At 35.5% G+C, this 16129-nt stretch overlaps 1 protein-coding gene across 1 annotated transcript in view; it reads right to left on the minus strand.

Moving 5' to 3' along the window:
• ELP3 (elongator acetyltransferase complex subunit 3) overlaps positions 1-16129 on the minus strand; it is a 72025-nt gene that overhangs the window by 42415 nt on the left and 13481 nt on the right. Inside the window, exons 7-9 of the mRNA XM_006906246.3 lie at positions 15778-15932; positions 3119-3280; positions 429-555 (exon numbers count right to left, since the gene is read on the minus strand). Coding sequence (XP_006906308.1) covers positions 429-555; positions 3119-3280; positions 15778-15932 — 444 coding nt within the window. The remainder of the gene's footprint in view (positions 1-428; positions 556-3118; positions 3281-15777; positions 15933-16129) is intronic.

Raw genomic sequence — 16129 nt, forward strand, 5'->3', positions numbered from 1 at the left:
AGTGTAAATTTACAATTCTCTGAAAAGCAACTAAGTAATATGGTGAGATTCTTAAAGTATTTACACTTTTACCTGATATTTTTACCCTGGGGAATTTATCCTGAAAAAATAATCCTAAATAGTACAAAAAGTTATAGGCATAAAACTGTTTACCTGCAGTGTTATTTACAATATCAAAAAGTGGTAATACTTTAATTTAAAAAGCCTAAGCCTAACAAAGTCCTGAATGGGCAGTAATTAAAATGTTAGAGTTTTATTTGGTGTTGGAGCTATAAGTGACTCCTCTTTCTCTGTGTTTCTACTATTCCATAATGAGAATGCATTGAGTAATGGGGGAAAAATCAATACTAAATAACCAAAACAAGCAGAGAAGGTAGAAGCAGCATGCAGAGGCATTTGAAATTAGCCTGGTTTAAGGTAACACTTACTGTAAACTGTTCAATATCTCTCTCTAGTCCCACATTTGGCAGATCAGGCATCATATGAGCCACAACTTTGAAACCAGAATCTTTGGCCAGGTGAAATGACTCACATACTGCCTTCACAGTGTGGCCCCTGAGGAAAGAAAAATCACTACCTGTTACACATGTAAATAAGCAACAAGGTTAACACAAGGAGCAGAGGAAAAACTATCTCGGAGACATGAAACAGAATAATATAGTTGGGGAAAAGAAATCTCAGAAAGTCTTTTATACATCTTCCTCTGAGAAGGCCTAGAAGTAAATCATTTTTACTTCTGAGATATTTCTCAGAAACTCCCTTATGTACCTACTCAAAGTTCTGACACTAAAATTATCTGTAGCATCATCAGCCAAAATAAACTAACTAATGTAAATATCTAGTTTAAAATCAGAATGAGCTCAAAACCATTCAGAAGCAGCATATTGTTATGTTCTTTCCTTTTAAAATCTTGTGAAATATTTGGGGATGGGGAGAGAGACAGACACACCTCTATACAAAATAGATTTCACTCTGGTGGGTTGGAGGGTCCTTAAAAAAGTGAGAAAAGAGAATGATTTATTGACAAGGCTGAATCACTTGGGGTCAACTGGATAAATCATCTTCACATTCTAGTGCCACACTGAAGGAGGAGGCAAGCCCTAATCAGAGTATGGGGTTACTGAAGACTGAAGCCTGTGTTAATCCTTTCACCACCAAGACATTCCCATTCACCACGAAAAATTCCTGGAAACCAAGGGCTTCACCCCACTCTCTGGATGTTCTCATCCATTTCCATGGCTTCAACTTCTCATCTCTTTTTGCTAATGGCTTCCCAGTTTATATAACTAGGCTAGGCCTCTCTCTTGATCTCCACCCAAATAACCAAAACTCTAAAGTTGCACTGTACAATACTACAGTCACTAGGGACATTATTCAACTTTATATTTATTCAACTTTATATTTAAATTAAAATGAAAAATTCAGTCCCTCAGCTGCACTATCATATTGGTACAGAACATTTCAATCATTGCAGAATGTTCTGTTGGACAGCCTTGCTCTAAAGCAAATCTTCAGCTGGTTGGTCTACGAGAATCTAAAATTCAGTATATCTAAAATGAAACTCATGTTCCCTCCAAGCCTCCTCTAATTCCCACTCTCTGACCCTCATTTCCATTCAGTCACCAAACACGGTCATTACTTCTGTTCAGGATATCATTTCTTCCTTACATTCCTACAACAGCCTCTTAACTGGTCTTTCTTCTAGCTTGCTCTTCCTAATCCATCTCCATACTGTGACTCCCATAAAGTGATCTTTCCAAAAGGCAAATAGGCTTTTATCACAACTTAGCTTATGGCTTGTCCTTGGATTAAACCCAAATTCCCTGGGCTGACTCCTAAGGCTCCTCATAATTTGGCCCCTCTGCCAACCTTTTCGGCCTCACCTCTTACCACTCTACCGCATGCTCTACACTCTAACCAAACTAAACCACTCTGAATTCCCTGTATGTGCCATTTGCTCTCATGCTCAGCAGTTTGCTCATATTTTTCTTTCTGCCAGAAACAACTTTCCCATTCACCACCGAACTCATATTCTTCCTGTTAGATGTCGGCTTAGATGCCATTTTCTTCAAAAAGCTTCCCTGACTTTTAAGACTCTTCATCGCCATAGGTACTTCTCTAGAACAGCCCTTGAATACTGCAGCCATCCAACCAACGTTCCCGGTTTGAGTCTTCCTCTACGAGAATGCATTCTATTCAGGTTAATCTTTCTCAAGCCTAATACCCATCAGATTATTCCCTGTGCTCAAAAAATATTCAACAGACCTATTCTTACCTAAGAGAAAGATTCCGCCGTCCTTAGCCTGGCATTCTTCTTGGTTGTTTCTAAGAGGCTGACCATGGCTCTTCCCTTTTCCTTCCCTCTCCTAGCACAACCCCGGTCATGTCTACTCAAATCCTATTAAAGTAAATAGCCTTTAAGGTCCAACTCAACACATACCTCCTCCCTGAAGCCTGCCTTTACCATTCTAGGTCAAGGATCTCTGCTGCCTAACGAACTCCAGAGATCTTTTGTTTTTCATTAATTTACCAATTAATCATAAAGTTCCTTATACAGTTATCCTTTCATGTATATCTTTTCTCCTCAACTCAGTGATATATTTCTAGAGGGAAGAGAACTTCAGATGGCTCTATCAACCTTTATTTCTTTCCTTCCTCACATATCCAGATTTCTCAAAGTTTCTACCCACTGCCTCACCAAACTTTCTCTTACTACCCTGCCATTGGCATCTACTCCACAAAAACGAATCTCTTAAATTTCGCCCTGACTTCCTTGTTGTTCAAATACTTTCCTTTGTTCCCATTCTCCTTCACTTTCTCTCTTGCTTTAAACTACTCACCATGAGCCCTGACTTCTGCTTTCAATTGGGAAAGGCTGTTTATGACAAGACTAGAAAGAGATGTGAACATGTTTATAGGCTACTGGAAAAGAGCCAGTAAAGAAAGACTTAAAATCAAGGAAAGAGAGGATGGAATTAAGAGCATAAATAGAAGAATGACTCTAAAAAGAGGAATCTATACCTAAGAGTGGTAGGAAGGAGGGAAAAATGAGTATGAACAAAGAATAATTGGTGGGAGGAGAGGAAGGCTTGTGTAAGATCATTTGCCACCATCTTACCTGTTGGTATCTCTGGCAACATCTTCATAGACACTCTGCACCCCAATCTCTAGCCTTGTACAGCCATAGGTTAACATGTCACTTAAATGCCGCTTCATGCAATAATCAGGTCTGGTCTCAATAGTAATTCCGATGCACTTTGTGAGGCTCCTCTCAGAATACCTGTAGAGCAAATATAAAAGTGAACAACCTGCCACAATTTTAGCACATTTGCTCTCATTTAAAGGATTGTCTTCTTTTTGTCTTCGCAGTATGAGTGGTTAATAGCATGGGCTCTAGAGCCAGACTGAGTTCAAATCCTGACTCTGCTATTTCCTCACTATGCAAACAGGAACGCTATTAACCTCTCTGCACTTCAGTTTTATTATCTGCAAAATGAGGATAACAGTGCCTATGCCTCATAAGACTGACATGACCAAACTAGCATTCAGTAATGTTATTATATCATTATTATTCTCCTGCAGTATGCTGCAACCATAATCTCTTTGAAAGCAGTGATTTCAACTGTAAAAATCCTATTTTTCAGTTCCTAGCAATGATTTTTCATATAAGTGAAAACCATCTGCATTATTAATTTCCAACTCTATATTTTTGTCATGTTAAATAAATAAAAAAATGAGAGGAGGGTATGTAAAATGATCTCAGGAATAACTTGGACAAAATGTCCTCTACATGCAATAAAGGTCTTTCTTCCAAGACTATTAATCTTAGCAATGATTTACAAAATTAGGAATCTTTTTTTCTCTTTCAATGAAAATCAGTATCAGAGTAGTGAGTACCATTTTAGATTCAAACTGTTTGAGTTAATGGCCTTAATGCTGGCCAAAAACCCAGAGAAGTAAAAATTATTGCTAAGGGGGCTGCTGTTAGTTTCTGTGAGGGGACAGAAACTAACACTGACAGAGGCCACTGGGGCCAAGCACTGTGCTGTACATCCCATACATGCTGAATGCTCCCGGCAGCTCTACAAAGTCTATCTTAAAATCTCCATTTTACAGATGAAGGAACTTAAGTTCAAAGGGATCGAATACTTTGTCCAAGGGTACACAGCTCAGAAAATCCAAGTCAGGATATGAAGTTGGGTCCATTTGGCTTCAAATCCTTGCTCTATATTTCATTTTATCATACTTAGGTAATTCAGCATTAGACATGAGATTTCTTTCCTTTTCAACTTCTTTAATGTCCTAAAGCCCAATAATTCTTCATGGTCCTCCATCCTGACAGGAAGCTCCTGGCGGGCAAGGGCTCAAAAACACTTAGAGGTTAACTGCTTAGGGGCTTTAACACTAACAGCTCTCCTTTAGTATAAAAAATACAATATGAAGAATGAATAAATGAATTATGCACAACTGAGGACACAAGAGGTCTCTCTTCACTTCCGTAGCAGCCTCTAGACAATTCTACTGTTTCCTCTTGCAAACAGTCAACCCTAGAAGGTGCCCAGCACTAAGCCAGGTATTCTATAGGGCATAAATATACAACAGTTCTTGTCCCAGAGATGCTGAACAATCTAGGTGCAAGGATAAGACACACAGACAAAACCAAGAATCACTTAAGAACAAAGAGCTAGATAAAAACGGATATAGATTATTTCTTGGGAAGCACACTTCTATTTCTGAAATAAAGTAACCTATAAAATGATATCTATTATTACTTACTTTCTCCTTGCACTAAGGGTCTGAACCAGGGGGACACAGAAGGAAGAGAGCACGCCAAGTGTTAAAACACTTTTCATTACTATCAATGTAATGCAGTCTTCTTTTAAAACTTCTGTCATTAATGCAGCTGGATGTGCCTTAGTCTAGCACTGCATGAAATCTCGCTGGAGCTCTAGGCCCAAATTCCTGAAAGGCTATGTAAAGTTTCCTACATGGACATCCCTCTAACTCAAGCTCAATCTGCTCAAACTAAATTGCAAAGTATATAATAATGGTACGTAGATGCAATATTAATTTTCATTAGCCACAATGTACAAACTCTTCTGTATCTGCAGTCCCCAAATAAGTAAGTAGATTTTACAAACTTCTTTGGTCGGCCAAAGATTTGTTTGAAATGCTAAATAACATTGGGGTTACTGGTGTAATTCCTCAGTGGTACCACCACAGAACACATTTTTTTCTAAACTACTATCTGGAAAATACCTCAATAAAATTTAATATTCTGTATAATGCTGTGGTCATGATATTCTAGACTTAAAAATGATTGAGCTGGATGTTTGGTGTGTTTGAGGACTTAAAAATTACTAACTCCCGCTTTTTTGAGATAGTGGTCAAGTTTGCTTCCTGGATATTGGTAGTTATGTCAAGAAGGTCTATAAAACAATAGGATTCTGCCCAAAACAAGCCAAGGAAACAGAGAGAAACAGAATTTTCATTTATAAATGAGTCCTACCTATGAAAAACTAACTTGGTGTCATTGTAAAAAAGTTTTGTCAGAAAGGACTGCTAGATAAAAAATAACCTGTGAACACATTTCAAGGTAAAAATTCTCATTCCAATAGAAATCTTCAAATCATAGAATGTCAGGGAAAGAAGTAATTTTAAAGATAATCTAGCCCTACCTCCCCATTTTTACAGATGAGGAAACTAAAGCACAGAACAAATAAGTGGCTTAAACCTGGTCAAGATTATGATAATAACAGAAGTCTGGAACCTAAGTCTCCTGATTCTTAATGCAGTTCTTTCTGCTGCATTCATTTAACAACATGTACTAAATATCTTCTACGCTTAAGGCACTGTACTAGACATAAGGGATCCTCTCTCTTAAGAAGACATTCTCTATTAAAGAATATAAAAAAATGCATTATACAAAATTAGACAATAACAGTATTCACAGAAACTATTATTCTTGGCTACTGAAAACCAAAGTAACAAGGTGATTAAACTGGTATATGAAAACCCAACTGTATCAATAATTATAGTAAATGTTAACAGGCAATTAAAAGGCTGACATTGTGAAAATGGATGAAGACAAAACAAAATAAAAACAAAACAAGACCCAACTATTGTAGATTGCTGTCTACAAGAAACCCGCTATCAATATAGAGACACATATGGGTGGAAAGTAAATGGATGGAAAAAGACGACACATAGGGAGAACTGTAAGTACGTGAAGGCTGTAATGGTTAAATTATCAAATAGAAGAAACTTTAATACCAGGGATAAAGGACATTTCATAATGATAAAAAGCTCATACATCAGAAAAACATAGCAATCATAAGTGTATAAGTACCTAATAACAAATCTTCAAAATAAATGAATAATATAAACTGAAGAAGAAATAGATAATACTTCAACTATAGTCACATATTTCGTATCTCTCTCTTAGCAACTGATAGAACTAGACAGGAAAAAATAAAAAGCCCAAAGACAATCTGAACAATACTATCACCTTGATTTAATTTATATTTATAGAACATTGCATCCAATAACTGCAGAATACACATTCTTGCAAATACACTTCGTATGTTTACCAAGAGAGACCATATAGGCCAGACCAAAAAATAAGTCTTAATAAAAACTGAAATCATACAGAATAGACTCTCTGACCAAAATGGAATTAAGTTAGAAATCGATATCAAGAAAAACTCCACGAATTTGGGAATTAAACAACCCATTTCTATACATTCTGTGTGCGAAAATATAAAGAATTTTAGGAAATATTTTGAATTGAATAATAATTACAACATATTAAAACGTGTGAGATTCAACTAAAGCAGTGCTTAGAGGAAAACTTAAAACTTTAAAATATTATGAACAATTTAACACCAAAAAGTTTGACAACTTAGATGAAACAAATTCCTTGAAAAATGTAACTTACCAAAATGGACACAGATGAAACAGAAAATCTGAATATCCCTATATCTATTAGAAGAATTGAATTAATCTAAAACCTTCTCATAAAGTAAACTCTAGCCATGGATAGTTTTACTGGTGAGTTCTAGCAGACATTCATGAGAGAAGTAACATTCATCTTATATGAAGTCTTTCATAAAATAGAACACTTCTCAACTTGTTTTATGGGGCCGGCATAACATTAATACCAAAACCTGACAAAGAAATTACAAACAAGGAAATTACAGACCACCATCCCTCATGAACATAGACACAAAATGCTTTACGAGGTATTAGCAAGTTGAACCCAGTGATCTATAAAAAGGATGAAACACTATAACCAAATAGCGTTTATCCTAGGAATTCAAGGTTAATTTAACATTAAAAAAAAAAAATCAACCAAAGTAATCTACATTATCGGAATAAAGGAGGGAAATCATGTGACTATGTGAATAGATGCAGAGAAATCATGTGACCATTTAAATGGATGCAATGAAATCATTAGACAACTGAGTTAATGATAAAACTTCTCAGAAAACTTCTTCAATCTAATGAAGTTTTCTATGAAAACCCACATTGCATTTATTAAAATATTAACTTTTTTCCCTGTATTATTGGTAAGACGAGGACTACTTACTTCTATTTAACATTGTATTATGTTCTAGTCATTGCAATAAGGCAAGAAAAAGAACAGTGGACAAATCTAAAAGGAAAAATTAATACACCCTATTTGCAGATTACATAATTGTTTATGAAGAAAATCCTAGCAGATTTACAAAAACCAACTTTTAGAACTAAGTAGTCACTTTAATAAGGTCGTATATAAAAATCAACTGTATACCTATATATAGTTGGTCCTCCGTATCCTCAGGTTCCACGTCCACAGAGTCAACTTTAGATGGAAAATATTTGGAAAAAAAAAAAGTTACACTGATGCTGACACATACTATGTAGTTAGGCCTGTGATGATTGCTGATTGTATCTGTACTGAACATGTACAGACTTTTTTCTTGTCATCATTCCCTAAGCAATACAGTATAACAACTATTTATATAGCACTTACACTATATTAGCTATTATAAGTATATGGGAAAGATGATTTAAAGTATTTGAGAAAAGTGTGTGTACGTTATATGCAAATACTATGCCATTTTATTATAAGGGACTTGAGTGTCCATGGATTTTGGTATCTGCGCAGGGGGTGAGGGGTGTGGTGGTCCTGGAACCAATCCCCTGTGGGTACCAAGGAATGAATGTACTAGCTGCAAACAATTTGAAAACAAAATTTAAAAAAATTTTCATTTACCATAGCATCGACAAACAAAAATATTTTGGAATAAATTTAACAAAAGTCTTACAAAATCTCTACACTGACGATTGCTAAGAGAAATGAAAATAAACCCAAGTAAATGAGAACACAGACTATGTTCATGGATGACTCAATATTGTTAAATTGTCAATTTTCTCCAAATTGTTCTATACTTTTAACACGATCCCAATCTCATCACACTTTTTAACAAAGATTGACAAGCTAATTCTATACTTTATAGAGAAACACAAAGGACCTAGCATATCCAAAGCAATCTTGAAAAAGGATGACAAAGTTAGATTTATAATATTTGATTTTAAGATACACTACAAAGCTACAGTAATCAAGACAGGGTGGTACTGTCATAAGGATTGAAAAACAGATCAACAAAACAGAAGAGCCCAGTTGTAGTCAATAGATTTTTTGATGAAGGTGCCAATACAATCGAAACGGGAAAGGAAGTTTTTAAACAAGTGATGTTGAAGCAATTAGATATCTATATGAGAAAAAAGAAACATTGATTCTTACCTCACACTACACATAAAAATTAATTTAAGATGAATTATAAACCTAAGTACGAAAGCAAAATATAAATACTAAAACTACAACTAGAAGAAAACACAGGAGAATATCTTCTGTGCTTTGGGAGTAGGTCAAAGTTTATTAGAAACAATACACAAAGCAATAACTATGAGAGAAAAAAATTGCTAAATCGGACTTCCATCAAAATAAACTTCTGTTCAAAGATTATCATTTACATAATGAACAGTCAAGCCACAGACTGTGTTTTTTCATACTTGCGAAATGCAGCTCTTACACAGGATGAGTATCCAGGATATTTATAACAGCTCAATTTAAAAAATGGGCAAAACGGCCACTTCACAAAATATATACAGAAAGCATAAGCAAATGAAGTGCTCAACATCATTGATCATCAAGAAAATGCAAATTAAAACCACAATCAGACACCACTGCACACCCACTAGTGTGGCTAAAAGTAAAGACTGACAACACCACATGTTGGGTGGAATAACCAAATGTTCATGCATTACTGGAAGGAGTACAAATGGCACAACCACTTTGGAAAAATGTCTGTTTCTTATAAAACTAAACATATGATGCAGCAATTCCACTTCTAGATATTACCAGAGAGAAATACATATATTCTCAAGCAGACTTGTACAGTATGTTTATTAAAGTTTTATTCATAATAGCCACAAACTGCAAACAGCCAAGGTATCCATCAACGGAATGGATAAACAAACTGCTCTATGTATACAATGGAATACGACTCAGCACTCAAAGATGACAACTACTAAAATATCCAACGTGGATGAATTCCAAAATATTATGCTCAGTGAAAGAAGCCTTGCACAAGAGAGTACAGGCATTCTTCGTTTCATTGCACTTCACTATATCGTACTTTGCAGATATTTTCTACAAATTGAAGGTTTGTGGCAACTCTGCTTCAAGTATGTCTATCAGCATCATATTTCCAACAGGCTCAGATGATGGTTAGAATTTTTTCACAATATTTTTAAATTAAGGTATGTACATTATTTTTTAGACATAATGCTATTATTGCTCACTTAATAGACTACAGTATAAACAAAACTTTTATATGCACTGGGAAACCAAAAATTCATGTGACTCCCCTGTGATATTCAATTTATTGTGGTGGTTGAAACTGAACCCCCAATATCTCTAAGGTATGACTGTATATGCTACGTGGATCCATTTATATAAAGTTCTACAATAGGCAAAACTAATTTACAGAAGGGAAAAAATGAGAACAATTGCTGCCTCTGGGAAGTGCGGGTGAGATTCTACTGGGACCCAAGGAAACTGTATGATGGTAATTGTCTTTATCTTAAAAGGGTTTTATTGCACCAGTCTTGCATTTGTTGGAACTCATCAAATGGTATATTTACGATCTGTGCATTTCACTGCATGCATACAGACTTCAAAAAAAAAAAAAAAAAAAAAACACCAGAGATTGATCTCAAAACAAAACAAACAAACAAAAAAAAACAAAGAGGGAATGAGGGATGGATAGAGGAGTGGATAGCTGAATAAATATGTGATAAAGCAAATATTATAGAACACAGGTATGTGGTGTTCACTGGAAAATTCTTTCAGTTTTTGTTTGAAATAAAATGTAACTAAAACAACTAATACCTCATTTTAAGATGACTAAGATTATGCCAGTGTTAAGGATCCTGGTCATTATCTATGAAAATCTGGTTGACCAAGGGAGGAAAGTAAAAGTGGTCAATATATAAAGTAAGGGGTGGGGGAGTATTAGAGCCAAAGCCCAGATATGCAGGAGGTTCTGAAGGCTGCCAGAATAAGGTCCAGGACAGCAAGGCAGGAGACAGTCACTTTCAAGCCTTCTTAGGTTGCTTTTGCTTTCTTTATAACTCTGCAAAAGTCTATGAAATTGTCTTCGGGGTTTGGTATGCACTCTAGCTTTTCTAAGACATGTAAGAATATAGCTGGAGAATTCAAAGTCATTGATTGGGGTCTGGGGAGAGAAGAAGGAATGGAAATGAATTTAAAATTCCACAGGGAGAAGGTATGACTCACCCATTTCTTGATAGGTAACTACCCTTTTAAATTGCATCTTATGAAAACAGCCAAGGTGCATTAAAGACAGGATGTAAAACTGCTTCTGGACAGGACTGATTAAAAAGGAATAAAATTATTTTAAAAGGTTGTTCTGAGTTATCTGACAACATTTGCATTCTAGTGAATGTGTGACTCAGATCCCACTGCTGGTCTTTTTTATCTCTAGAGCTATGATTTTTAGAGGACGATAGTCACCAGTAATTGTTGCTCTCTGGAGACAATTGAAGCGTCTCAGTCTAGCTGATAGAAATCAGTGATTATTGTTTTGCTTGATTTAATGAGCCTTGACAGAAACCATACCTGCTTTGTCCTTGAGCCACCTATTCACTCAGCTTTCCAATTTTTCTATCTGCAAGGATATAACATACTTTTTCTTACTAATTTACCGTGCATAATAATCAGGTTCACCTTTTTAGGGCTTTTACTTACCCTAACTTTTAATCTTTTAAGTAAGAAGGAAAACTTTAATCAGGTTAGATACATGATTAACAAAATAGGGAAACACCAGTGAACCTTAATTTGAACAAAGACTTTTAACCTTAAACACTGTTGATTCATCTGTCACAATATATAATTTTTAACCTAATTTAAAACTAATCTTTTAAATAAAAACCTCTGTTAAACTAATGAAAGGCAGCATTACATCTGTGTAGTTATTGAGCAAACAAAAATAATTAATATCAACTAATAGTAAAAGAAATATGAAGTTCATCACTTTCTCATAAATAAACTGGTTTTCATGAAAACCAGTTTTCATGAAAACCGTCTGTGCAAGATACAAGAGAACACAGAACAAGGTAAGTATATTATCCAAAAATTTTGAAGAAAACACCTTATGTCAAAAACACAAAACCTCTGGGCTGCTCTATTTCACAAAGATGTTAACTTTTAAAAATTGTTTTCTGTATCTCTAGTTCTATAACACAAACCAGACTATTATTTCTTCAAATTATATGACATTTCCCCAAAAAACAAATACTAACTCTATAATAGGGAGTTGGTAGTAAAAACGTTACCTCAGCAAAGCAAACAAGATGCCAAAAAACAGCTTTTTTCAAATTACCTCATAAAAGCATAGAAACCAGGAGAAAAGGGAACATGTCAAGTGTGGCTTGGCAAGGTTCAGTGTAACATTTACAGATGGTTTTATGGCTCCCAGATTGTACTTTTTTTTTTTTTTTTTACTTTCCCAAGAGCCATTTATGAGATTTGCTGCAATGAAGACTCAACTCATGATAAAATTTTCATCTGAAAGTAGTTTGTTGCCCTCTTGAGGTAAATTCAAGAACAGAAAGAAAACAATGCAGGCTTTGCCCACTAGCCCATTACAGGAAGAAGCTTTCTTCTCCAAAGGGTTTTTCTACAAACATATCGTGATCTGAAGCTAACTAGTTGTAATATAAAACTCCATTTTCACCCCAACCACAGACAACTTACAAACAGCACTAGGTATGAGAACATTTCTGCAAAAATAAAGCTAAAACTTAACCAAAATAAAGCAAATATTCTAAAGTTCTTAAAGTTTCAGTTGATGAAAATGTCAAACTAGCTGCATCCTAAAAATTCATTATGTAGTTGTAATTCATTATAAGAGCCTAGCTCTTATGACTCAGGGGACCCAAACTGTAGACTGTAAAAAACTTTGTGGCAAACTTTTATGGGGGTTGGGGCTGGGGCAGGGCAAGTCCAAGTTATTTTTATAGTTCAATTCCACTTAATATGCAAGGTCTGCAACACAAGAATTGCTTCACTGAGAAAAGAGTACATAAGCGTGGGAAGAAAAATATAATGGTCTTGATTATCCGGTAGATAGATTAATCCGTAAATAAATAGGAATTCTCAGAGTAGAATGAATTTTAGTCAGTAACCCTCTGAAGTTGTTACCATTCCAATGTCATGGAGCTTTGAACTAATTAAAGTTGTTTTTCCTCAAATTGTATTTTATTCTCAGCTATCATCTGATTCTCAGTATTATTAAGAAGAATGAGTTGGAGTGTATCATGACTCCTCTAAAATTTGAAAGACTTCAGCACTAAGCATGACTCATATTCAAGAATGATTAAGGTTTTGTATGAGCAATAAAAATATAGTCACCATCTCATCCTGTAGGAGGAAGAGATCACACTGGCCTGCTATTACTAAAAGTTTAGATTCATGGACAAAGAATTAACTTGTCACATTCTCTAGAGGCAATCAACCAACCTCCCAGTGCTGAACTCTTTACATAGACCCCTTGAGCTACCCTTCATATTTATTTAAACTTATGAAAAAAACCTCTTTTTTTTTTTCCTTCCACTTTTACAAGCCCAAGGGAAAGTAAAGAAGGGGATGGGGAAGAATAGAGGGCACAAAAAGATGTCCTTAGTCCCAATTCCAAGAGGCAGCCCTTCCTATGTCATTAGCTCTCAATATCTGACCTACAGATGGATCATTCAAAATTCGCACATTTACTTATTACTATATGTCAAGAACTGTTTTAATCACTGGGTAATGAAAACCACCCTTAGATTCGTTCGAAATTTGGTCCTACTTATCACAAAAAACTAAGAAGGGCACTATTTCAACAACCTTGTAGCTATGTGATCCCCTTTTCTTGATATAAAAGCCAGAAAAAAAGCCTAAAGGCAGTAGCGAAAGAAGTACAAGAAAAAAAGACCATATTTCTTCCAATGTTTTAAAGCTCTAATGTTGTACACACATGCGTGCTTGCACATACACAGACACACTCAACATTTTTACACCTAGCACAGTTTCTTGCATTATAGCAAAGTGCAGGCTCTGAGAGCAAAGCTAGCTGGGTCTCACAGCCCCACTCCACCAACACCTACTTGTGTAACTTTGGGCAAGTTGCTTAACCTCTCTGAGCCTTAGTTTCCTCACCTGTAAAACAGGGATAATTTAAATAATTAACTCAAAGATTTGTTGCATTAAGTGAATACCTATCACAAGGCCCATAACACTGTATACAGAATAAATGTAAACAGCCTCCTTTACCCCCATTTCCCATGTCTCTTCCTCTTCAGCTCTAACACCTATGATGGCCATTGTTCTACTACCTTTTCTACGCCATTTATACATATATGTGTATGTATCAAATATGATGGCCTCACACTGCAAGAGCTGCTCTTTAAAAGCTGCTTTTTCACACAGTATGCTGTGGAGATCTGAAATTCTCCCATTTGTATGGCTATAAATATCATCTATGAGTTAGATAATCCCTAATTTTGTATTATAGCCCAGACATCTCTTGTATGTATCATAGGCACTCCAAACTTAACACATCTAAAGAACTCTTGATTTTCTTCCACAAATCTGTTTTCTCTCTTTTCCAAGTTAGTATATGGCACTACCCATCAACCATTTTTCCAATCTAAACCTGGGTGTCTTCCTTGATTCCTTCCTCTTTTACCCACCAAATCTTGTCAGTCGCAACAACAAAACACAGCTCTGATCCATTCTCTCTTCTCCATCATAACTGCCATCACCCTCTATTCGTCTGAGCCAGGATGGATACAAGATTTCTCTTTGTCCCCCTCTAATCCTTTAGCCAGACAGTAGCTGGAATGACCTTCTTATCAACCTGAATATATCACTCCCCTGCTTACAACTATTCATCTTCTTCTTACTGCATTCAAATAAAATTTTAATTCCTCAAGGTATATAATCTGGCCCATACCTAATTGTTCAAGCTTACCTCATGACATTTTATTTACTGGAATCTAGACACCTTGGTCTCCCCTCTATTCCTAGAGCACCCCAAGTTCTTCCCCATTTCATTGCCTTTGTCTTTTTTTTCCTGTTCTTGGTCTGAGTTGACTCTTCTTACACTTCAGGTCTCAACTTAAACAGCACCGCTTCATCTGGAGCATAATCCTACATATTCTCTATCACAGTACCTGTCTAACCCCATCACAGCACTTGTTATTTTCTGAACTAATAGAGTGTAAGCACCATGAGGGCAAGGATGACATGTCTTGTTAGCCTTGTTAACTGTGTTGTTCCCAGTACTTAAGACAGTGAATAGTAGTACCTAGTGGGCCCTAAATGAACGACGAGTAAATAAGAGAGAATAATACACAGTAACTAACCAGGTGTTCCTGAAACTTTTGAAAATAAAAACTGTTTTAAGACTTTCACTTCTTAAATCATTGAACTATACATAAACCTTAGGATTCTTCTTGCTAAAAATTGATATGAAGTATCTAAAGAATGCATTATTCTCTATCAACTATAATTTGGAATGATCCCATTATAAACACAAATTAGTAGTTACTAAATAGTACTTATTAATAAACTAAGTTATGAAATAATAATTGTTTTGTTGATTTTATAGCAGCTAAATGTTTCAGATAAAGAGTAGCCCCAGTGCTCTTTTTGGGTGGGCTGAAAACTCAACTAGCCCAGTCAAAACTACTGCAGTTTAGACCAGCCTAAGGCTGAAAAGGTCTTCACTCTTTCTCTGAGAATACCAGTGTCAACAAATTATACTCATTTTTTCTTTAAAAAAAGTATTGTTTCCATGAAAATAATCCTTTCCTACAAAACAGAACTATAAGAACTAGGAATCTATGATATGACAGGTGTTAACTTACTTTGGCAATCATGTCACGATATATGTAGGTCGAATCAAGCTGTATGCCCTGAACACACACAGTGCTCTACGTCAACGTATCTCAGTAAAACTGGGAAAAAAATGTATTTAACCTTACAACCGATTAAAAATATGCAAAATTTAAAAATAATGAAATCCCCTCTCACCATTCCCCCTCCAAAAAAGAATTGGGAATGTAGACATAGAGCAGAATCCTAGAAAGAATTCTCATAGGCTGCTGATAGGAGGATAAACTGACAACCACTTTAGAAAATATGATAAAATAAGGATTTCTTACTTGACTGCCTCATAAATATTGTTGGAGGTATGTCCTGACAAGGCATCATGTAAATTTCGAATAAAATAATCTCTGTATTCTTCTGGAAGGGCCATAAATGTTCCACCCATCACAATAAACTCCACTTTATCCACACTGTGACCAAGTTGTTTCAACTGAAAGACATAAATTCATCGGCATTAGAAAGACAGTCAACTATTGTAAGAGGGTATTGCAAATTTCTAATTTTATTTTGCAGTGTTTTCGCCAGTATAGTTTAAAAATGAAAAGCAATTAAACATACTTAGCAAATTCTGTGGATTAAATAGACTCCAATGTCCAAAAGAAAAAATTATAGCTCAAATAAGGAGTA

Source organism: Pteropus alecto, unplaced genomic scaffold (genome assembly GCF_000325575.1).
Source record: "Pteropus alecto unplaced genomic scaffold, ASM32557v1 scaffold50, whole genome shotgun sequence".
In the NCBI taxonomy this organism is placed as follows: Eukaryota; Metazoa; Chordata; class Mammalia; order Chiroptera; family Pteropodidae; genus Pteropus; species Pteropus alecto.